Source organism: Ovis canadensis, chromosome 22 (assembly GCF_042477335.2).
Source record: "Ovis canadensis isolate MfBH-ARS-UI-01 breed Bighorn chromosome 22, ARS-UI_OviCan_v2, whole genome shotgun sequence".
NCBI lineage: Eukaryota > Metazoa > Chordata > Mammalia > Artiodactyla > Bovidae > Ovis > Ovis canadensis.
The window spans coordinates 31,662,366-31,686,716 of NC_091266.1; the positions used below are offsets into that span (position 1 = coordinate 31,662,366).

At 40.6% G+C, this 24,351-nt stretch overlaps 1 protein-coding gene across 1 annotated transcript in view; it reads left to right on the plus strand.

Annotated features, from left to right (window-relative positions):
- LOC138427957 (cytochrome P450 2C19-like) overlaps positions 1-7,372 on the plus strand; it is a 44,358-nt gene extending 36,986 nt beyond the window's left edge. The window contains exons 8-9 of the mRNA XM_069568084.1: positions 5,711-5,852; positions 6,877-7,372. Of these exons, the coding sequence (XP_069424185.1) occupies positions 5,711-5,852; positions 6,877-7,058 (324 nt within the window). The 3' untranslated portion in view covers positions 7,059-7,372. The remainder of the gene's footprint in view (positions 1-5,710; positions 5,853-6,876) is intronic.
- The last annotated feature ends 16,979 nt before the right edge of the window (positions 7,373-24,351 follow it).

Here is a 24,351-nt window from a genome sequence, read left to right on the forward strand (position 1 = left end):
CCTCTATTCTTTTCACAGCAATTTGTAAGGCCTCCCCAGACAGCCATCTTGCCTTTTTGCATTTCTTTTCCATGGGGATGATCTTGATCCCTGTCTCCTGTACAGTGTCACGAACCTCATTCCATAGTTCATCAGGCACTCTATCTATCAGATCTAGGCTCTTAAATCTATTTCTCACTTCCACTGTATAATCATAAGGGATTTGATTTAGGTCATACCTGAATGGTCTAGCGGTTTTCCCTATTTGCCTCAATTTGAGTCTGAATTTGGTAATAAGGAGTTCATGATCTGAGCCACAGTCAGCTCCTGGTCTTTTTTTGTTGACTGTATAGAGCTTCTCCATCTTTGGCTGCAAAGAATATAATTAATCTGATTTCAGTGTTGACCATCTGGTGATGTCCATGTGTAGAGTCTTCTCTTGTGTTGTTGGAAGAGGGTGTTTGCTATGACCAGTGCATTTTCTTCACAAAACTCTTTTAGTCTTTGCCCTGCTTTATTCCGCATTCCAAGGCCAAATTTGCCTGTTACTCCAGGTGTTTCTTGACTTCCTACTTTTGCATTCCAGTCCCCTATAATGAAAAGGACATCTCTTTATAGAACCGTTCAACTTCAGCTTCTTAAGCATTACTGGTTGGGGCATAGACTTGGATTATGGTGGTATCTATATTTCTGTCTTTGTGCCAGTACCACACTGTTTTGATGATTGTGGCTTTGTAGTAGAGCCTGAATTCAGACAGGTTGATTCCTCCAGTTCCATTCTTCTTTCTCAAGATTACTTTGGCTATTCGAGGTTTTTTTTGTATTTCCATACAAATTGTGAAATTATTTGTTTTAGTTCTCTGAAAAATACCGTTGGTAGTTTGATAGGGATTGCATTGAATCTATAGATTTCTTTGGGTAGTATACTCATTTTCACTATATTGATTCTTCTGATCCATGAACATGGTATATTTCTCCATCTAATTGTGTCCTCTTTGATTTCCTTCACCAGTGTTTTATAGTTTTCTATATATAGGTCTTTAGTTTCTTTAGGTAGATATATTCCTAAGTATTTTATTCTTTTTGTTGCAATGGTGAATGGAATTGTTTCCTTAATTTCTCTTTCTGTTTTCTCATTGTTAATGTATAGGAATGCAAGGGATTTCTATGTGTTAATTTTATATCTTGCAACTTTACAATATTCATAGATTAGCTGTAGTCATTTTCTGGTGGAGTCTGTAGGGTTTTCTATGTACAGGATCATTTCGTCTTCATACAGTCAGAGTTTTACTTCTTCTTTTCCATACTGGATTCCCTTTATTTCTTTTTCTGCTCTGATTGCTGTGGCCAAAACTTCCAAAACTATGTTGAATAGTAGTGGTGAAAGTGGGTACCCTTGTCTTGTTCCTGACTTTAGGGGAAATGCTTTCAATTTTTCACCATTGAGGATAATGTTTGCTGTGGTTTTGTCATATATAGCTTTTATTATGTTGAGGTATGTTCCTTCTATACCTGCTTTCTGGAGATTTTTTTATTGTAAACGGATGTTGAATTTTGTCAAAGGTTTTCTCTGCATCTATTAAGATAATCATATGGTTTTTATTTTTCAAGTTGTTAATCTGGTGTATTACATTGATTGATTTCCAGATATTGAAGAATCCTTGCATCCCTGGGATAAAGTCCACTTGGCCATGATGTATGCTCTTTTAATATGTTGTTGAATTCTGTTTGCTAGCATTTTGTTAAGGATTTTTGCATCTATGTTCATCTGTGATATTGGCCTGTAGTTTCCTTTTTTTGTGCGGCATCTTTGTCAGGTTTTGGTATTAGGGTGATGGTGGGCTCATAGAATGAGTTTGGAAGTTTACCTTCCTCTGCAATTTTCTGGAAGAGTTTGAGTAGGATCGGTGTTAGGTTTTCTCTAGATTTTTGGTAGAATTCAGCTGTGAAGCCATCTGGACCGGGGCTTTTGTTTGCTGGAAGATTTCTGATTACAGTTTCAATTTCCGTGCTTGTGATGAGTCTTTTAAGATTTTCTATTTCTTCCTGGTTCAGTTTTGGAAAATTGTACTTTTCTAAGAATTTGTCCATTTCTTCCATGTTGTCCATTTTATTGGCATACAATTGCTGATAGTAATCTCTTATGATCCTTTGTATTTCTGTGTTGTCTGTTGTGATATCTCCATTTTGATTTCTAATTTTATTGATTTGATCTTTCTCTCTTTGTTTCTTGATGAGTCTGGCTAATGGTTTGTCAATTTTATTTATCCTTTCAAAGAACCAGCTTTTGGCTTTGTTGATTTTTGCTATGATCTCTTTTGTTTCTTTTGCATTTATTTCTGCCCTAATTTTTAAGATTTCTTTCCTTCTACTAACTCTGGAGTTCTCCATTTCTTCCTTTTCTAGTTGCTTTAGTTGTAGAGTTAGGTTATTTATTTGACTTTTTTCTTGTTTCTTGAGGTATGCCTGTATTGCTATGAACTTTCCTCTTAGCACTGCTTTTATAGTGTCCCACAGGTTTTGGTTTGTTGCATTATCATTTTCATTAGTTTCTATGCATAGTTTGATTTCTTTTTTGATTTCTTCTGTGATTTGTTGGTTATTCAGAAGCGTGCTGTTCAGCCTCCATATGTTGGAATTGTTAATAGTTTTTCTCCTGTAATTGAGATCTAATCTTAATGCATTATGGTCAGAAAAGATGCTGGGAATGATTTTGATTTTTTTGAATTTATAAAGGTTAGATTTATGGCCCAGGATGTGATCTATCCTGGAGAAGGTTCTGTGAGCACTTGAGAATATATATGGAATTTAGAAAGATGGTAATGATAACCCTGTATGCGAGACAGCAAAAGAGACACAGATGTATGGAACGGACTTTTGTACTCTGAGGGAGAGGGAGAGGGTGGCATGATTTGGGAGAATGGCATTGAAAGATTTATACTATCATGTAAGAAATGAATCGTCAGTCTATGTTTGATACAGGATACAGGATGCTTGGGGCTGGTGCATGCGGATGATCCAGAGAAATGATATGGGGTGGGAGGTGGGAGGGGGTTTCAGGATTGGGGACTCATGTACACCCATGGCTGATTCATGTCAATGTATGGCAAAACCAATACTGTATTGTAAAGTAAAATAAATTAAAAATAAACATTAAAAAAAGAAAAACAAAACAAAACAAAAGCAAAAAACAAACAAACAGAAAAACAGAAAATCACAGAAATTACAAAGTATATATAGATATGAAGTTTTCTTTAAAAAATAGGGTCTTTCTTTCTTTTTTTTTTTTGCAAGGTAATAGTAGGTTATAAAAATGAAAATTAAAGGAGTAATGGGGACTTAAAAATAACAAAAAAAAGAAAATAATTTTTTTAATTAAAAAAATTATAATAGTAAAAATATATCTAAGACTTTCTCTGGAGCTGTTGTGGACAGTGTGGGGTTAGTTCATTTTCAGATAGTTCCTTGGTCCGGCTTGTACGTCTCACAGTCTATAGGCCCCTGCCTATGTAGTTGGTGCTAACTACAGAGTTTTAATCTATTCACCTGAACCAAAGCTGTTCCCTCTGTTTATTTTAACTTAGTCTGTTTGCTGATCTCTTCAGTGTATAATCTCTGCCCTGACACAAGGGGCGTGGTGGTGGTCACTTTTTTTAGGCTAGCTTGTTCGGTCATGCTTTGGGGAGAGAGGAATACTGCAAACAAATATCACTGGCATGTGTTCACAGTGATTCAGCCACACTGGGTTTCCCCTGCTCACAGCATGTGTGCTTTCCCAGTCTACACTGCTCAGACTCTAGTTTGCTCTGCTGGGAACTGTCTGATGCGGGCCCTGGTTTGCATGCACTTCCCAGGTCTAAGCTGCTCAGGTTCAGGTTCTTGGGTACTCCACAAAGGTGCAGACTTGTTTGGGCCTGCATTTTACACCCGTTCCAGGTCCAAGCAGCTCAGGTGACCAGGTCCTTGGCACGCGTAGTTGCCATCAGTTGAAGGCTGCAACGTATCCCCTCCCCCATCCCAGCCACTTGTTTTTCTGGGTGTACAACAGGTGCACCTTCTCAGGTGTGCTGTGTGTCCCTTCTGGGAAGCTGATCTCTGGCTGCGACCCTCCCGGTGGAAGTCGACCATCCTGAATCCCAAGAAGTCTTGGTTATCTAGGAAGTCTGATTGCAGTTTGGTATAGGATGCCTCCCTGGGGCTATGATTGCCCCCTTCCGGCTCTGGCTGCCCTCACCTGCCTGTCTCCGGTGGGGGATGGGCTGGGTCCACAGCCAGCTAGCTCTGCTCAGTCCTTTGTTCTGTGAGCATGCCTGGTGGTGGTTAGGGCCTTTCGGGGGATCACAGGACAGCTACTCCACAGTCTGGGTTGCGATGTCAAACTAGTTCCCTCACATTGCCCTCAGGGCATTCATCCCTTATCTTAAGCAATACAGCCTGCTCCTCCCTGTCCCTCCCCGCTTGCTAGTGGGGGATGCGAGCCTCTGGGCTGTTGCACCACTGGGAGTTGCTGTTAGGGATGTAATCTGTGGGGTTTAATTATTTATTTATGTTTCCTCCCGATTATTTTGCCCTCTGAGATTCCAAGGCTCGCCACAGACCCACCGGAGAGAGTGTTTCCTGGTGTTTGGAAACCTTTCTTTTATTTTTTAAGACTCCCTTCCTGGTACAGATCTCAGTCCCTACCTCTTTTGTCTCTCTTTTCATCTTTTATATTTTGTCCTAACTTCCTTTGAAGACAATGGGCTGCTTTTCTGGGCGCCTGATCTCCTCTGCCAGCATTCAGAAGTTGTTCTATGGAATTTGCTTGGGGCTCAAATGTTCTTTCGATGAATTTGTGGGGGAGAAAGTGGTCTCCCCGTCCTATTCCTCCTCCATCTTAGGACCACCCCCCCCCCCACCTTTCTATGTTTTAAACCTAGCATCCGTCTCTAATGAACCCTGCCATATACTTTAAGACAAACAATCTGCATGGCAATGATAAATACCAGCAGTTTTTTATTATACTTATTGTTATTATAACAGAAGTTATTATTAATTAGATGAAAAATCTGTTTATAAAAGTCTTATGAATTTATAATCCAGACATCCCAAACTCTAACAGAGTCTCCCCGTTTTAAACCATAATCCACGTATTGCTGCTGCTGCTGCTAAGTCGCTTCAGTTGTGTCCGACTCTGTGCGACCCCATAGATGGAAGCCCACCAGAATCCCCCGTCCCTGGGATTCTCCAGGCAAGAACACTGGAATGGGCTGCCATTTCCTTCTTCAGTGCATGAAAGTTAAAAGTGAAAGGGAAGTTGCTCAGTCATGTCCGACTCTTCGCGACCCCATGGACTGCAGCCTACCAGGCTCCTCCGTCCATGGAATTTTCCAGGCAAGAGTACTGGAGTAGGGTGCCATTGCCTTCTCTGAATCCATGTATTAGATGAGTGAAAACTAAAGTAGTAAAATAAAGCAGCTGATGGGGACAGACACCAGTATGATAAGAAGAATGGATTCATAAGGTCTAACACCCTAGGACCCATGGACTCACTACTTCAAATATCACTGTCACTTGCCTTAAGCATATTCCTTGTTTATTACTTCTTTGTCTGGCTCAAAATGTCATTGTCTTTCTTTGGACCTAGGATTTCTCACCTGTAGGTCATAAGATTGGAGTGAATAATTTATAACATTTCTTCCAGTTCCATGACTTCTTTATCATTCAGTTTATCTTCATCTTTTCTTCCCAGGGCACAGGTGTATTAGTATCACTGAGTTCTGTGCTGTATGATGACAAAGTATTTCCTAACCCAGAAATGTTTGACCCTGGCCACTTCCTGGATGAGAGTGGTAACTTTAAAAAGAGTGACTACTTCATGCCTTTCTCAGCAGGTAACAAAATTTTTTCCTTCGTTACTTCAAAGTGAAAGTGAAAGTGAAGTCGCTCAGTCGTGTCCGACTCTTTGTGACCCTGTGGACTGTAGCCCACCAGGCTCCTCCATCCGTGGGATTCTCCAGGCAAAAATCCTGGAGTGGGTTGCCATTTCCTTCTCCAGGGGATCTTCCCGACCCAAGGATCGAACCCAGTTCTCCCGCATTTCAAGCAGACACTTTAACCTCTTAGCCACCAGGGATGATTTCTGGGGGGTGGGGGAGGGGGGGGATCAGTTGGAACTTCTTATAAAATTCCCATTCAGGGACTGGTTGAACTGCTCTTTTTCTACACTCAGGTGTAGCAATTGCAATGCCCACACACTTTCCCTCCTTATAATATATGATCTTTATTGGACTAAGTCACCAAAGCTTTGGAAAGATGACCCAATTCTTTCAAATTCACAAATAAAATTTGAGCGAGGGGCTGAAAATATAAGAGAAGTGCACCTTAACCAGAAGGAACCATGTGTTGTAAAACTTGAAACTTCAAGAGGTATTGAAAATTGATGAAGATGTAGTTAGAGGAGAGAAGAGGGGCTGTGAGGAGTAGAAATAAAGATGATGGGGACATCAGACTAAGAACATTAAACACAACTACACTGTGTTTTTCCAGGGGAAGAAAAAGATTGACGAAAACATGAAATATCAAATTGCATGAGAATAGTTAATGAAGTACTTGGCATAGTGCCAAAGCTCATAAAAAATTTGTGTAAATAAGGGTAGCCGTTAAGATATGAAATTATGTGGACAGCATGTGTATCCATCCATCTATCTATCTAACTGTTGTGGCTTACATTTATCCATTCAACCATTCATCAATGGTTACTTTCTAACCACTGATAAGTAACATATTGGCCAGTTCCTCATGAAATTTCCCCACAGCTGTGAGAGACTGGAATGCCAGATGTGCATGCCAACTCTTTCTAACAGCCAGAAACACAGTGTTCAAGGAGTATGTACTCTCTGTGTTTGTTATTTTCAGGAAAACGGATTTGTGCAGGAGAGGGCCTGGCCCGCATGGAGGTGTTTTTATTCCTGACATCGATTTTACAAAAATTTACTTTGAAATCTGTGGTTGACCCAAAGGACATCGACACCACCCCAACTGCCAATGGGTTCGCTTCTGTGCCACCTCCTTACAAGCTCTGCTTCATTCCTCTGTAAGGAGGTGTCTCCTATGATGTTGTCTTCTCCTTCTCATCTGGGGCATTGGTCACCTCCTTTCCTCTTCATTCTTCTGCCTTGGAATGCCTTCTCAACCTCTCTTCTTGTTATGGTGCAGTTTCACTGCAGAAATGTATCCTCTATTCTCCATGTCCTGTAACATTTGTATTGGCCATCACATATGCTAATGCTTTATCTATTATTGAGTAGCACTATGTAGTCAATACAAAATAGAACAAGATGATTAGTGTATGGCAATGGAGAGTCATTATTCCAGTGTATGTTCCTAATAAAAAGCATAATTTGATGAGCCAGTTCTTAGAGTTTCCTTATGGTGTGCCTAATACAAGTAAGAAAGGAAGGAAAGTAATTCAAAGAAGTCATGTTGATTTCATAGTGATCAGCGCAGAGGACTAGGGAGATTAAGCAGGAAAGTTCTCTTGGCTACATGTCACCTAGAGTTACTTGACGTTTGGATTTGAAACTGAAAGAAATTGTGTCCAGAAGTGCCTCAGTAGGAAAATACTGAGATCAGTGATAGTAAGGAATTAAATCCAAAGTAAGCCACAGAAAACTACAAATGAAAATTAGAGCATAAATCAGTGAAATTGCAAACAAGGAATCAAGATAAAAATCAATGAGACCAAACCTAAGTCTTTGAAAAGTTGAACAGAATTGATAAACCCATAAGTAACCTATCCTGCACTCTGAGAGAAGACACACATTATTAATATCATTGCTAAAAGAGGGACCATAACTTTAAGTCCCAGAGCACTAAAAGGATAATAACGGATTATTATGAAGCAGTATGCCCACCAGTTTGAGAAGTTCAATGATATCGGTTAATTTCACACACAATCTGTCAAAATTCACACAGGAAAGAGTAACATTGAGTAACAAGAGTAACTAGTTGAAACCAGTTGAAAGACTTCTGTACCCTTAGTGAATATAAACCTAGTCACATGAAAGCCAGAAAGAGAAGCAGATCCTCTCTCATCACAACTACCAAGCCCAACAATATGCCATATAATTGGGCAGGTATCTCCCTCCAAACTCTCAGCTTTTCCTTGAGGAACAAAGGAGTTGGCATGCACATCTGGCATTCCAACCTCTCACCGTCATGGGGGAGTTTCATGAGGAACTGGCCTCTGTGTTACCTGTCTTGGAGCATTGAAAGGACTCAACGAGCTGTAGATACCTGGGAGTTTCTAGAACATAAGAAGCAGACTGGGCCAGCACACAGGTTTGAGAGACCTCCAGAATCTCTGGCTGAGCTGATTGGTGAAGTTCTTCTCCTCCATGTGACTAGTCAGTGAAGACTGAAACGAGCTATTGTCTAATGTGCAAACCGCAATGAAGAGAGTCAAGGAAAATGTAGAAACAGGAGATGTATGATTGACCTAAAACATCATTCAAAATAAGTCATGAAGTTGTTCACTGTGGCCTGGAGAACAGTAAACAAATGAAGTAGGAATTTCAACAACAGGGCAGAAAATTCAAAGGTATAAAACAGAAGTCATAGAGCTGAGGATTACTTTTTGTATTTAAAAAAATCATTAGAGAATGTAACAATAGACTAGATCACGCAGAACAAAACATCAGCAAACTTGAAGATAAGTCATTGGAAATTATTCAATTGAGAGAAAAAAGAAAAAAGGAAGAAAAAGAAAAGAAGTTTAAGGGACTTATAGAACACTATCAAGTAGATCAATACATGCAGTATAGGAGTCATAGACAGAGAAGAGAGAAAAAAAAGGATCGGAAAGTTAATTGAAATTAATAATGACAGAAATCTTCCCACATCTGAGAGAGGAAGTGCACATAGAAGGAAGGAGGTACCAAGCAGGACACCTCTTACTCAGGGAATAAATTGGTTACTTCAAGAGAGTGATAGCTTTTTTATTCAAAAGAAGCTGGTCTGGTTCTATTAGAGTTAGAACCATGTGGGTTAGATAGAAAAGTAGTATTTTGGTTTGTCCTGGTTAAAATGTTCCCCGAGACATGGGTTCACTTAAATTCTAAAGGTTACAGAACCAAACTTTTCTGACTCCATTTTAATAAGCTGGCACTGTAATTATTAACTGTATTAATATCTATTTTGAAAGTCACTGATTAGTGTGAATCATAGAATATTGAACACTGGTGGCATATAAAGGAATTATAAAAATCAAACAAAGCCCATAGTCAGCATAAAGAAGGAATTAATAAAAATCACAGTGGAAATAAGTAAAACAGAGACTAAAAGAACGATAGAAAAGACCAACAAAACCAAGAATTTTTTTTTGATAAGGAAAAGAAAATTGATAAAATTTTAGCTGGATTCTTTACGGAAATTAAGAGTGGAACATATAAAATTAGAAATCATTGAGAAGTTACAACCAATATCACAAAAATACAAAGACTCATCAGAGAATACTACCAACAATTATTTGCCAATGAACTGGACAACCTAGAAGAAATGGATACATTCCTAGAAACATACAATCTTCCAGGACTAAATCAAAAGAAGTAGATAATCAGAACAGATGAATTGCTAGTACTGAAATTGAATAAGTAGTAATTTAAAAATCTGCCTCCAAACAGCTGTTCAGGACTGGATGGCTTCACAGGGGAATTTTACCAAACATTTAAAAAATAGTTGAGAATTCCTTGGTGATTCAGTGATTAGGACTTTGTGCTTTCACAGCTGGTGATCAGATTCAATTCCTGGTCAGGGAACTAAGAACCCACAAGCTACACATCACAGCCAGAAAAAAATAGTTAATACCTATCCTTCTCAAACTATTCCAAAAAACTGAAGAGGAGGGAACACCTCCAAACTCATTCTGTGAGACCATCACTACTTTGATACCAAACCAAGACACTACTAAAAAAGAAAACTACAGATCAATATCTCTGATAAACAAAGAAGTCCTGAAAAAAATATTAGCTGAATTCAACAATACATACAAATGATCATATACCATGATCTAGTGGGGTTAATTTTAGAGATGCAAGGATGATTCAACACCTACAAATCAATCAAAGTGATATGCCACATTAACAAGACAAAGGGTTAAAATCACACGATCATCTTCCCACATGCAGAGAAAGCATTTGAGAAAATTCAATATCTATTCATGATAAAAAAAAAAAAAAGACTCTAAACAGACTTGATATAGAGGGACCATATTTCAAGATAGTAAAGGCTATTTATAACAAATCAACAGGTAACATCATATACACAATGGAATTTAACTCAGCCATAAAAAAGAATGAAATTTTAGCATTTTCAGAACGTGGATAATCCTGAAGGGTATTATGCTTAGTGAGATAAGTCAGATAAAGAAAGACAAATACTGGACACTCACTTACTCAGTTCAGTTCAGTCACTCAGTTGTGTCTGACTCTTTGTGACCCCATGAACCTCAGCATGCCAGGCCTCCCTGTCCATCACCAACTCCTGGAGTCCACCCAAACCTATGTCCATTGAGTCGGTGATGTCATCCAACCATCTCATCCTCTGTCGTCCCCTTCTCCTCCTGTCCTCAATCTTTCCCAGCATCAGGGTCTTTCCAAATGAGTCAGCTCTTCGCATCAGGTGGCCAAAGTATTGGAGATTCAGCTTCAACATCAGTCCTTCCAATGAATACCCAGGACAGATCTCCTTTAGGATGGACTGGTTGGATCTCCTTGCAGTTCAAGGGACTCTCAAGAGTCTTCCATGCAGCCTCAAAAATAAAACAAATGAACTAATACAACAAAACAGAAAAAGACTCACAACACAAAAAATAGGCTACTGGTTATCAGTGCAGAGAGAGATAGAGGGAAAGGGTAAGATAAAGGAAGGGCGTTAAGAAGTACAAACTACTAAGTATAAAATTAAAGTTAATAAGATTCAAGGATATAATGTACAGCACATGGAATATAGCCAAAATGTTATGACACTTTTCAGTTCAGTTCAGTCACTCAGTCGTGTCCGACTCTTTGCGACCCCATGAGTTGCAGTACGCCAGGCCTCCCTGTCCATCACCAACTCCCAGAGTTAACCCAAGCTCATGTTCATCAATTTGATGATGCCATCCAGCCATCTCACCCTCTGTTGTCCCCTTCTTCTCCTGCCCCCAATACCTCCCAGCATTTGGGTCTTTTCTAATGAGTCAACTCTTCGCATGAGGTGGCCAAAGTATTGGAGTTTCAGCTTCAGCATCAGTCCTTCCAATGAACACCCAGGACTGATCTCCTTTAGAATGGACTGGTTGGATCTCCTTGCAGTCCAAGGGACTCTCAAGAGTATTCTCCAACACCACAGTTCAAAAGCATCAATTCTTCAGTACTCAGCTTTCTTCACAGTCCAACTCTCACATTCATACACGACCACTGGAAAAACCATAACCTTGACTAGACGGACCTTTGTTGGCAAAGTAATGTCTCTGCTTTTAATTTTTTTATTTAAATGTATTTATTTTAATTGGAGGCTAATTACTTTACAATATTGTTTTGTTTCTGCCCCACATCAACATGAATTCGCCATAGGCATACATGTGTTCCCCATCCTGAACCCCGCTCCCACCTCCCTCCCCGTACCATCCCTCTGGGTCATCCCAGTGCTTTTTAATATGCTATCTAGGTTGGTCATAACTTTCCTTCCAAGGAGTAAGCGTCTTTTAATTTCATGGCTGCAATCACCATCTGCAGTGATTTTGGAGCCCCCAAATATAAAGTCTGATACAGTTTCCACTGTTTCCCCATCTATTTCCCATGAAGTGATGGGACCAAGTGCCATGATCTTAGTTTTCTAAATGTTGAGCTTTAAGCCAACTGTTTCACTCTCCTCTTTCACTTTCATCAAGAGGCTTTTTAGTTCCTCTTCACTTTCTGCCATAAGGGTGGTGTCATCTGCGTATCTGAGGTTACTGATATTTCTCCCGGCGATCTTGATTCCAGCTTGTGCTTCTTTATGGAATATAGACTGTAAAAATATCTAATCACCATGTTGTACATCTAAAATTAATATAGTATTAAGTTAACTATGAAAAAAGTGAAAGTGTTAGTCACTCAGTTGTGACTATAGCCCACCATACTCCTCTGTCCATGTTCATTCTCCAGGCAAGAGTACTGGAGTAGGTTGCCATGCCCTCCTCCAGGGGATCTTCTCAACCCAGGGATCTATCCCAGGTCTCTTCCATTGCAGGGAGATTCTTTACTGCCTGAGGCACCATGGAAATTCGAGTTAACTATGACAATTAAGAAAAAAAAGGGGGCTTCCCTGGTGGCTTAGACAGTAGAGAATCTGCTTGTTAATGTGGGAGACCCAAGTTCTATCCCTGGATCAGGAAGATCCCCTGGAGGAGGGCATGGCAACCCACTCCAGTATTCTTGCCTGGAGAATCCCATGTGCAGAGGATCCTGGTGGGCTACAGTCCCTGGGGTCGCAAAGAGTTAGACACTTCCACTTTTTTCAGTAAAAAATAACTTGGGGTGTCAGTAATTTTGCATTTTATGGACAATTTTATTTCAGAAATTTACCTTTAAGGAGACTCTGTATATGCATAGCAGATTAAAAGCATACATAATCTTGTCTTGTATCAGAATCTCACTGAAATGACTATAACCTCAATTGCAAATGAGATTTAGTCTTTTATAATTGGAGAAGTGTATCCCTTAATATACCACTATGCATATTCCAAGTGCAAAGATCTTCTCATTCATAACAGTAAAACATTTTGTGCTCAGAAGTTATTATTGATACAATAGCATCTAATAGATAATCTATATGTAAGTTTTTCTAACTTTCCTAGAATATCCATTATAGCTTTTTTTCTCCTTTGCAATTCAGTATCCAGTGAAGAAAACGGCATATAATTTGGTTATCTTTTCCCTTTTGGTCTCCCGTAATCAAGAATAAATTCACTTTGTTTCTTTTCTTCCATTCATTACATTTACCGTTTTGGGCTCCAAGCTAGCAGTTATGTGAAATGTTTGATTGTTTTCTAGAGATTAAATTCCAGCTATGATTTTGGCAAGAGAACTACATAGATGCTATATGTATGTCCCACTGAATCTCATTGAGAATATGGAGGTACATAATATCACACATCCCATTATTGGTTATGTCAACCTCCTCACTAAACAAGGAGATATTCCCAGATGTCCTCATGGCAGAGGTTTCATCATTTAATACATAATTAATAAAAATTTATGGCATCGCACTTTAAGACCTTGTGGATATTCTACAGTCAAAGCATTCACCCAAGAGCTTTTGCATTTGTTGATGGTCCTAATCTGAATTGTTGCCAAATGATCTTTTTTTTTTTTCTTCTATTTAATCCTCTCTTCTGTGTTTTTAAGCTAGGATCAATCCATAGTGACGATTTGTCCCATATTTTTTAATTAAGGGAAACAAATTACATTGCAGTGATAAACACACCTTAGTTGTTATTGAAATTTTTCTCATTATCTTCGAAGAGGTCCTTTTTCATTAGGTCAGAATTATTTGTATGTTTACAAAGGCCCTGGAAATAGATACTTTGGACATTTCAAGTGCCAGCAGAGATTTTCATTTTAGGCCACAGGTGAGGTGAATGAAAACTGAAGTAATGAAATAGAGCAGCAGATAGGTAGCGACACCAGTGTCCAGACTCTCTGCAAGCAGGACAGATTCAGGTCTGGTAGCTAACAACTCATGTCCTTGGTACTTGCTATGGAAGGCTACTTTAACAAGATTGCTGCCATTAAACTTATGGTATTAAACTTATCCATGCCTATTGCTTTGTCTGTCTGTCTGACTTAGGCTTCCTCATCTATGGGCTGAGTTGAAACATTTCTTCCAACTCCATGACTTCATAACACATTTCAGGACACAACCATATTTACATTTCTACCCTCTGTGCTGGATAATGACAAAGAATCCTCCAACCCAGAAGAGCTTGACTCTGGCCACTTCATGGAGGAGACAGGCAACTTGCAAAAGAGCAATTGGCAGAAAAAAAATTATTTCCTTCAGTATTTCATGGAACAAGACACCGTTTTGAGATCAGATAGAACTTACATGGTGCCCACTCTGGGGCTGCTAGGATGGCTGTTTGTCCATAAGCAGAAGCACCAGTCCCTAAGCCCAAGCACCAGTCCCTAAGCCCACGTGGTCCCCACACTTCATGATACACCATTGGGTCAGATCACTGAGGCTTTGAAAGATGATCCAGTTCTTCCAAATTGAGAAAATTAGAGTATGAGTTGATGAAATTCTCCCCCTAGACACATCACTGTGTGTCTTAGAACTCCTTAGAATGTAAAACTCATTAAGACTTTCCTTACCTGCCATGAGAAGGGCACCTAACTCTGGCCAAATAAAAAAAAAATGCACTGAACAGATCATATGCCATGATTAAGTGGGATTTATTCTAGGGATGCAATGATGATTCATTATCTGTAGTCAACTTGTTAATGGTTTGTAGCAATTAAAAATTAAATTAAAAATTTTATAATTAAAAATTTATATTAGAAAATTTAAAATTAAAAAAATTAAATTAAAAATTGAAGTTAAAAAAACTGGAAAAGGTCAGTTTTCATTCCAATCCCAAAGAAAGTCAATGCGAAAGAATACTCAAACTACCACACAATTGCACTCATCTCACATGCTAGTAAAGTAATACTCAAAATTCTCCAAGCCAGATCTCAGCAATACGTGAACCATGAACTTCCAGATATTCAAGCTGGTTTTAGAAAAGGCAGAGGACCCAGAGATCAAATTTCCAACATCTGCTGGATCATCAAAAAAGCAAGAGAGTTCCAGAAAAACATCTATTTCTGCTTTATTGACTAGGCCAAAGCCTTTGACTGTGTGGATCATAAGAATCTGTGGAAAATTCTGAAAGAGATGGGAATACCAGACCACCTGACCTGTCTGTTGAGAAATCTGTATGCAGATCAGGAAGCAACAGTTAGAACTGGACATGGAAAAACAGACTGGTTCCAAATAGGAAAAGGAGTACATCAAGGCTGTATATTGTCACCCTGCTTATTTAACTTCTATGCAGAGTACATCATGAGAAACGCTGGGCTGGAGGAACCACAAGCTGGAATCAAGGTTGCTGGGAGAAATATCAATAACCTCAGATATGCAGATGACACCACCCTTTATGGCAGAAAGTGAAGAAGAACTAAAGAGCCTCTTGAAAGTGAAAGAGGAGAGTGAAACAGTTGGCTTAAAGCTCAACATTCATAAAACTAAGATCATGACATCCAGTTCCATCAGTTCAATTCAGTTCAGTCACTCAGTCGTGTCTGACTCTTTGCGACCCCATGAATTGCAGCACGCCAGGCTTCCCTGTTCATCACCAACTTCCGGAGTTCACTTAAACTCACATCCATTTAGTCGGTGATGCCATCCAGCCATCTCACCCTCTGTCGTCCCCCTTTCCTCCTGCCCCTAATCCCTCCCAGCATCAGAGTCTTTTCCAATGAGTCAACTCGTCTCATGAGGTGGCCAAAGTACTGGAGTTTCAGCTTTAGCATCAGTCCTTCCAATGAACACCCAGGACTGATCTCCTTTAGAATGGACTGGTTGGATCTCCTTGCAGTCCAAGGGACTCTCAAGAGTCTTCTCCAACACCACAGTTCAAAAGCATCAATTCATCGGTGCTCAGCTTTCTTCACAGTCCAACTCTCACATCCATACACGACCACTGGAAAAACCATAGCCTTGACTAGACGGACCTTTGTTGGCAAAGTAATGTCTCTGCTTTTTAATGTGCTATCTAGGTTGGTCATAACTTTCCTTCCAAGGAGTAAGTGTCTTTTAATTTCATGGCTGCAATCACCATCTGCAGTGATTTTGGAGCCCCCAAAAATAAAGTCTGACACTGTTTCCACTGTTTCCCCATCTATTTCCCATGAAGTGATGGGACCGGATGCCATGATCTTTGTTTTCTGAATGTTGAGCTTTAAGCCAACTGTTTCACTCTCCTTTCACTTTCATCAAGAGACTTTTTAGTTCCTCTTCACTTTCTGCCATAACGGTGGTGTCTTCTGAATATCTGAGGTTATTGATATTTCTCCCAGCAATCTTGATTCCAGCTTCTGCTACTTCCAGTCCAGCGTTTCTCATGATGTATTCTGCATATAAGTTAAATAACCAGGGTGACAATATACAGCCTTGATGTACTCCTTTTCCTTTTTGGAACCAGTCTGTTGTTCCATGTCCAGTTCTAACTGTTGCTTCCTGACCTGCATACAGATTTCTCAACAGACAGGTCAGGTGGTCTGGTATTCCCATCTCTTTCAGAATTTTCCACAGTTTCTTGTGATCCACACAGTCAAAGGCTTTGGCATAGTCAATAAAGCAGAAATAGATATTTTTCTGGAATTTTCTTGCTTTTTTGATGATCCAGCAGATGTTGGGAATCTTATCTCTGGTTCCTCTACTTTTCTAAAACCAGTTTGAACATCTGGGAGTTCACAGTTCACATATTGCTGAATCCTGGCTTGGAGAATTTTGAGCATTACTTTACTAGCATGTGAGATGAGTGTAACCAGTTCCATCACTTCATGGCAAATCGATGGGGAAAAAAGTGTTAGACTTTATTTTTGGGGGCTCCAAAATCACTGCAGATGGTGACTGCAGCCATGAAATTAAAATACACTTACTCCTTGGAAGGAAGTTATGACCAACCTAGACAGCACATTAAAAAGCAGAGACATTACTTTGCCAACAAAGTTCTGTCTAGTCAAGGCTATGGTTTTTCCAATGGTCATGTATGGATGTGAGAGTTGGACTTTGAAGATATCTGAGTGCCAAAGAATTGATGCTTTTGAACTGTGATGTTGGAGAAAACTTGAGAGAGAGTGCAAGGAGATCCAACCACTCTATCCTAAAGGAAATCAGTCCGGAATTTTCATTGGAAAGACTGATACGGAAGGTAAAACTCCAATACTTCAGCCACTTGATGCAAAGAACAGGGTCATTTGAAAAGAGCCTGATGCTGGGAAAGATTGAAGGTGGGAGGAGAAGGGGACGACAGAGGATGAGTTGGTTGGATGGCATCACCAACTCAATGGACATGAGTTTGGGTAGACTCCGGGAGTTGGTGATGGACAGGGAGGCCTGGCGTGCTGCGGTTCGTGGGGTCACAAAGATTTGGACAGTACTGAGTAACAACTTAACTTAATTGTTTGTACAGAATTTTTTCACACAATGCTTTCTAATGGGTTCTTCATCTCATTTATTGAGTGCAGGTGGAGCATTCAGGGACTCCTTCCTCAAGCCAGCTCTAAGTCATGCATCCTCTATGCAGGGGCTCTCAGTGTGAGGGGAATGGAGTGATCCAGGCTCAAAGTGACTGCTCCCAATGAGCGAGCTCAGGACAAGTGAAGAGTAGTGTTTTCCTCACTGCCCTGGACTTGGCCTTGAATTCTTGGGCTGAGGGCTGGGTGAATGGTCTTTTGGATCCTCCAGGCCCTTTGAGGAGGTCTCATGCATCTGAGGAGAAACCTGGGGGCACCCTGGAGCTCTTCACACTAGAAAACATTTAAAAAGGGAAGAATGTTTGGACATTTCAAATGATTCTAGTGGCTGATCTCTCGCAGAAAATATCGTATTTTTTAGGGAAAAGTAGATTGATTTCTTGAATTAAAATTTGCTGCTAATTGGGATATCTCTGGTGGTCCAGTGGTTAAGAATCTACCTGCCAATGCAGGGGATGCAGGTTTGAGCCCTGAAGGGGGAACTAAGATCCTACATGCTATGGGACAAATAAGCTCATACACCACAACAAGAGAGGCCTGTGAACCATAATGAAAAAATCCCTGCACAGACAAAAATGTTAAAAAAAATTTTTTTAATGCTACTTGTCTAAATAATGCAAAGAACAACATAAATGAGCAAACTATTTTGTGTAATAAAACTGTTCAGAAAACTATAATATTGACAAGGTATGAAGTGAACACAAGTGAAATCACTCAGGGAACTGGTGGAAAATTTCACTATCAGAGAATCCACCTCTTGTGTTACCCGATCACTCTATCCTCTCTAGGACATGCCAATTTAAGTGACTCTGCAGTGACTTCTGTGAGTTGTTTTCTTGTGGATAATTTCTCTAGGTTGAAACACTGTTATCCGTGGCAAGGTTGGTTTGATCAAGCCACTCTGCCAGGTATCAGAAGGATTAACTTCTCTACCACATCAGTGGACTTAACTGAAAGGATAACCCACTTCCTCTCCAATTCAAAGCTCCTGCCCTAATGAGTCTTTGGGAATAAGACTGGGCAGCTGGTTTTAACTGCTTTCAATGCCTGATCGCAGAATGTCTGTAAACCCTTCAGACAATGAAGGGGAGAGTCCTTTGGGGCCACACTTAGAAGTGAGGTCCTTCACAAGGTTTTTTCATTCTCAGGACCTGCAATGGGACACAGAGCTTTCCAAAAATTGGTTCTAACTAAAGTGGGAACTCTTGCCTGGAGAATTCCATGGACAGAGGAGCCTGGCAGCCTACAGTTCATGGGGTCACAAGAGTAGGACACAACTAAGTGACTAAACCACAACCACCACAAAGTGGGGACTTGAATTTGGGTTGTGTGGAAAAGAGAAGCTTTTTTTAATTTATTTTAACACCAACTGTTTCAGACCCAAGGGAAATTTCAGGTTAGGAGGAAAGGAGGACAGCCTTCCCTCAAGGGGAAGATCTAGGGAAGGAATGTGGGGCCTTCCTGTCTCAGAGGAAGCAGCACCTTTGGACAAGGATCAAGAAGCACATGCTCCAAGGGAATCACCAGCTACCTAAGATTCCATGCCTGGAAGCTGGACTTTAATCACAGGTGGGTAGATCTTTGTGTAAAGTCTGTAATCTCCTCTCCCCTAGATGAAGAGATTTTGTCCAACCTCCCAAGATCTCAACCAAAGAACACGAGATTTTAGTTCCAGGGAACAGAATCTGCCTTTGTAAAGAAATGATCCTCTGGAGTATTTCTTTGAGGTTTTTAAAGTCACTTTCTGTAGGTTTTAAGGAAAATCCCACTTCTTGCTCCAAGCCACAATCTGTTTTGACAGGTAATAATACCTCCAGGCGCTCCCCTTTTTTATGTTGATAAAGTTCAGTTATTTAATTTCCTTTTTCCTCAACATGTTGATATACTCTTTCACAGAAGCCTTCTTTAGTCTGGAAAATTTTATGATGACATGTCAGGTGCGTTTTTATTTCTCTTCCTCAGCCACGTTGGTGTAAGATGGATTGTTCACTTTGATTTGAATGGTTAAATGAGCACTTGACTTGCAACCTACCTCCAAAGTCCTCTGGGCTTCCCAGGTGGCTCAGGTGGTAAAGAATCTGTCTGCAATGCACAAGACCTGGGTTCAAACCCTGGATCAGGAAGATCCCCTGGAGGGGGGTATGGCAACCCACTCCAGTATTCTTTCCTGGAGTATCCCATGGACAGAGGAACCTGGCGGTCTACAGTTCATGGGGCCACAAAGCTAGACACTACTGAGTCAATAATGCTTCAACATTCAGCTAGATGTTTTTTGCCACATCATTAACTTTTACTCTGTCCTTTGATTTCAAGTTACCTACTGTACCCACTCCCACATCCAGCAGAGAAGCTGCCTGGAATTTGATCTTGAGCCAGCTTCCTGCAGAGGTGTGACTGGACTCTCAACACAGACTCTGAGGCTTTTTTCAGTTTGTAATAGTTTCAGTACATAGGGTTGGGCTAGTCTTGATGCCTTACTTGTATTGAAAATGTTTTATCATTTTAAGTATAAAGAGTAAAAGGACAGATTCTGATTCTCTTGGATTCTATTGGAGGGTTTCTTTGAAGAAGGAGGGAAGTGCAGACCTTCTGTCTGGGATGTGCCTGTTTATGATATAACTGAGCAGGACCCTCTGGAGCCTTCCCTTGTATCCTCTGCTTTAGCTCCTCTCTGAATTACCTAGATACTAGTATTTGATGCACATTTTCTGAGTCGTTTTGCAGATATGAATCCTCCTTACCAACAAGTGGGGAGCAGATTGATGACCATAAGCACATATGCAGCCCCAGGCCCCCTAGAGCCTAAGGACTGATAATATTAACCCCTGTGACACCACTCTGCTACCTCATCATCAGCCAGTCAGAGAACTCTGCACAAGGCTGATCACATACCCTGCAGATGGCATCCTGTCCCCTGCCCCACCACACCTGCCCTTTAAATAAAGGCTTTGCCAAAACCCTTTAGGGAGCTCAAGGCTTTTTAGGATATGAACCGCCTCAAGTTGCAATAAATCTTTCTTTGCTCCAAATTCCAGCCTTTCTGTTTGTTTAGCCTCACTGTGCATTGGGCACACAAACTTGCATTAACAATGGTTGTGGGATGAATCAATAAGGAAGGAAATGAGTGAGGCAGGGACAAAGCCATCATTGGCTAATGCTGAGGTTGCACAGTGAACTCTGAACTCTGCAGAAGGTTCCCCTAAGTACAGCTTAAAACCCTGCTGGAAAAGCATACACTCATGGAAGGTTTGGGGAGGGGGGTGGGTAATGTAAACCAGACTCACACCACCCCCAGTATAGGTGCTCTATTCATGGGAAGCTGAGAGTCTCATGTCCAAATGTGAAAACTGAAAATTAAAGAGACTGTGCTTCTCCCTAAACTTCTTATCTTGCCCTTCTGTGGGGTCCAGAACAGGTCAGGCCAGTGGATGTCACTAGCCTGGGAGACAGGCAGTTCTGTCTTTCTAGCTGTCACTTCAACCCATGGTCCCCAGACATCATATAGATCTTATGTGTACCTGTCTTTTTCCAAAGCGGGTGTACTTTTACATTTTTCTTAGAATCTGACAGTACTGGGTTTCCCACATCTTTGCCAATTATCACTGTTTTTGAAATTTAGCGTTTTTCATGAAGTGTGAATCCCTGATGAAAAATTATGCCATATCACTTTTTTCATCTACTCCTTGCACTTTCATTTTTCTTTCTTTGTGAATTATCATTACAAGATATACACTTTAAAAAAATTATTTGGCTGTGTCGGGTCTTGTTGAGGTCCTGTAATGGACCGGAACCTGGTGGTCCACAGTCAACCTATAAGAAAGTAAAGGAGAGAGAAAGAGGCTGATATTCCTTGGTGTACGCAGAAAGCCAATAAAGCCCCTGGCATGGGGCTTGCTCTGTTCACGGAGGCCTCAGGTACCCTCCTATGGAGTGAAGGTGCAGAGCACCTTCTCAAGAAGGTCTTAGAAGCCCGGGCAGGAAAGTGAACTCAGAGAGCCTCTGTGCTCCAAAGAAATAGCCTGAGAGAGAGAGAGAAAGAAAGACACGGGGATATGGTGATAAGTACCCTCTTCCTTCTTGTGAACCATAAGGTAAAAGTGTATTTACAACTCTCTCTCTCTCTTTAATATGGATCGCCTATGTTTTGTAAGTCTGGAATTTTAATCTTTATCTTTGTTGAGAATAACTACAGAATATATGCCCACACCATGTTGATTAAAACACCTTTGTTCCATCAGAGCTTTGGTCCCTGTGTCTCTCTCTCTCTCTCTCTTTCAGGTTGATCCCCTGGAAACGCAGAGGCTCTCTGAGTTCACTTTCTGCCCAGGCTTCTAAGACCCTCTCAAGAAGGGACTCTGTGCCTTCACCCCATTGAGAGGGCGCCTGAGGCCTCCATGAACAGAGCAAGCCCTGTGTCAGGGGCTTTATTGGCTTTCTGCATAAACCAAGGAATATCAGCCTCTTTCTCTCTCCTTTACTTTCTTATCGGTCAACTCTGGACCACCGGGTTCTGGTCCATTAAAGGACCTCAACAGGGTCTTAATTGTGGCATGTGAGTGTGAGATCTTTAGTTGAGGCATGCGGAATCTAGTTCCCTGACCAGGGATCAAACCTGGGCCGCCTGCATTGGGAGCATGGAGTCTTAGCCACTGGATCACGAGGGAAGTCTCATGGTATGCACATTTAAAAAATTACTTTGTAATTTTATTGTTGAAGCTTGATTAATTTAAAAAAATATTTGTTTATTGAGCTATCTTCGTTTGGGGTGGGGATGAAGGTACAGAGGCAGAGTATGAGACAACCTGGAGAGGGGACTTAGCATGAGGTAGGGTGAAGAAAGCACTCCCACTGAGGGACACTCCAGGATAGAGTATTATAGCCAAGAGAGGTAAGAAGGGCACCCACATGGAGCAGGTGGGGGGAGCTACCTTATTTGAAAAATCATAGCCCATTCACGTTGATGAGAAGAGGCTGACAAATACTAACCTAACCAAGTAATCAAAGCAAATAGCATCCGTAATAAACAGATTGAAACTGTCACCTCACAGGATGCAGTAAACAGAAAAAACATTATTTTGTAACATTCCTGTCAAACAGACACAACCTGAATCTAATCATGAGGAAACATCAGACAAACTCAAACTGAGGGACGTTTTACAAATACCCAGACTATACTCTTCAAGAGTGACAGGGTCCTGGAAATCAAGGAAAGACTGAGGAACTCTTCCAGACTGAATGTGACTAAGGAGACAGGACAATTAGTTGCAGGATGTGATTCTAAGGAACTGGAAATAAGGAATATCTTTGGGATGTACTGGTTAAAGACAGAGATAAGAATTAGATGGTCCAAATGCATCAATATTAATTTCCTGTTTGTATTTAAGTTGGTATCATGGTCATGCAGGAAAATCACCTAGTTTTAAGACAATGCATACTAAGTATTCAGATCTTCAGAACACTGGGTCAGCATTTTACTCTCAACCTATTCAAAATACATACTACCAAACTTCCTATACACTTGCACAATATAATTATGTACATATCTGTATGTTTATATAGAGAGAGCCAACTATGGGTTCATTTCCAAATATACAAGCCTTTCACAAAAGATTTGATACTGCTAGTGGACATCTGAAAAAATGCTCCACATTGTTAAACAATCTTCACAGAATTGCAAATTGAAACTTCAATGAAGTATTATTATATACCCATCAGAATGATTAAAATGGAAAAAGATTATACTGCATGTTGACAAGAAAGTGAAGGAACTGGCACTCTCAAAGTAAACCATAAATTGGTTCAATCATTTTGCCAATTATTTGGCAGTGTTTATTAATGGCAATCCACTCAAGTATTCTTGCCTATGGAAAATCCCATGGGCAGAGGATCATGGTGGGTCCATAGCATCACAAAGAATTGGACATGACTGAGCAACTGAGCACACACACATATACTTAAAGTGAACACATGCCTATCCAACAATTCCACTTGTCAGTCTGTACTGAACAGAAATGCAGTACATAGGAAAAGCCAAAAAGCCATACTTAAAAATTGTTGGTGGGAGAGTAATTTGATACAACCACTATGGAAAACAGAATGGAGTTCCTTAAAAACCTGAAAATAGAACTTCCCTATGATCCAGCAATCCCACTTCTGAGCATATTACCCAGAGAATATCATAATTAAAAAAGATACATGTGCTCCAATGTTCATAACAGCACTATTTACAACAGTCAGGACACAGAAGCAACCTAAAAGTCCATCAATAGAGGAATGGATAAGGCAGATGTGGTGCATATACAATGAAATATGCAGTTCAGTTCAGTTCAGTTTAGTTCAGTCGCTCAGTCATGTCCGACTCTTTGCGACCCCATGAATCGCAGCATGCCAGGCCTCCCTGTCCATCACAAACACCTGGAGTTCACTCAGACTCATGTCCATCGAGTCAGTGACGCCATCCGGCCATCTCATCCTCTGTTGTCCCCTTCTCCTCCTGCCCCCAATCCCTCCCAGCATCAGAGTCTTTTCCAATGAGTCAACTCTTCGCATGAGGTACTCAGCCATAAAAAGGAACAGAGCTGGATCATTAGTACAGTTGTGGATGGACCTAGAGTATGTCATACAGAGTGAGGTAAGTCAGAAAGAAGAAAACAAGTATCATATATTAACACGTATATGTGGAACTAGAAAAATGGTATAGATTATCCTATTTGCAAAGCAGAAATAGAGGCACAGATGTAGAGAACGAATATATGAATACCAAGGGGGATAAGGGTATAGGGGTTAGGAGGACTGGGAAATTGGGATGGACACATATATACTATTGATACTGGGTAAAAATTAGATAATTGGACTTCTCTGGTGGTCCAGTGGTTGAGAATCTGCCTGCCAAGGTAGAGGACATGGGTCAGTCCCTACTCCAGGAAGACCCCACATGCTGAGAAGCAACTAAGCCTGTGTGCCACAACTACAGAAGCCCACATGCCTTAAAGCCCATGCACCACATTAAGAAGCCTTGAGCACCACAACTGAAGAATAGTTCCCACTCACTGCAACTAGAAAAAGCCCT